General features: G+C 70.0%; 1 protein-coding gene across 1 annotated transcript in view; it reads right to left on the bottom strand.

Annotated features, from left to right (window-relative positions):
- Positions 1 to 121, bottom strand: part of B9D2 (B9 domain containing 2) — a 1,363-nt gene extending 1,242 nt beyond the window's left edge. Inside the window, exon 1 of the mRNA XM_026661756.2 lies at positions 8 to 121. Within this exon, the coding sequence (XP_026517541.1) occupies positions 8 to 95 (88 nt within the window). The 5' untranslated portion in view covers positions 96 to 121. The remainder of the gene's footprint in view (positions 1 to 7) is intronic.
- Between the last annotated feature and the right edge of the window lie 112 nt (positions 122 to 233).

Raw genomic sequence — 233 nt, 5'->3', positions numbered from 1 at the left:
GGCTGACCTGTGTGGATTCCCCACTTGCAGAAGAGGCGGCTGCTGGGGAACCCGCTGGCTCCCACGATCTGCCCGATGAGGTGCAGCTCGGCCATGGCCCCTGCAGCCGGGGGAGAACAAAGGGAGGGGTTAGAAATAGAACCCAGGGCCCCCGCCCCCCGCGCCGGGAGAGACCCCAGGCGTCCGGCTCCCAGCCGGGAGAGAACCCAGGCGTCCAGCTCCAGCCCCCCCTG

Source organism: Terrapene carolina, unplaced genomic scaffold (assembly GCF_002925995.2).
Source record: "Terrapene carolina triunguis isolate 2854851 unplaced genomic scaffold, T_m_triunguis-2.0 Scaffold16769, whole genome shotgun sequence".
Lineage (NCBI taxonomy): Eukaryota > Metazoa > Chordata > Testudines > Emydidae > Terrapene > Terrapene triunguis.
Note: the sequence above shows the minus strand (reverse complement) of the source record. Positions and strands in the feature narration are given on the sequence as shown.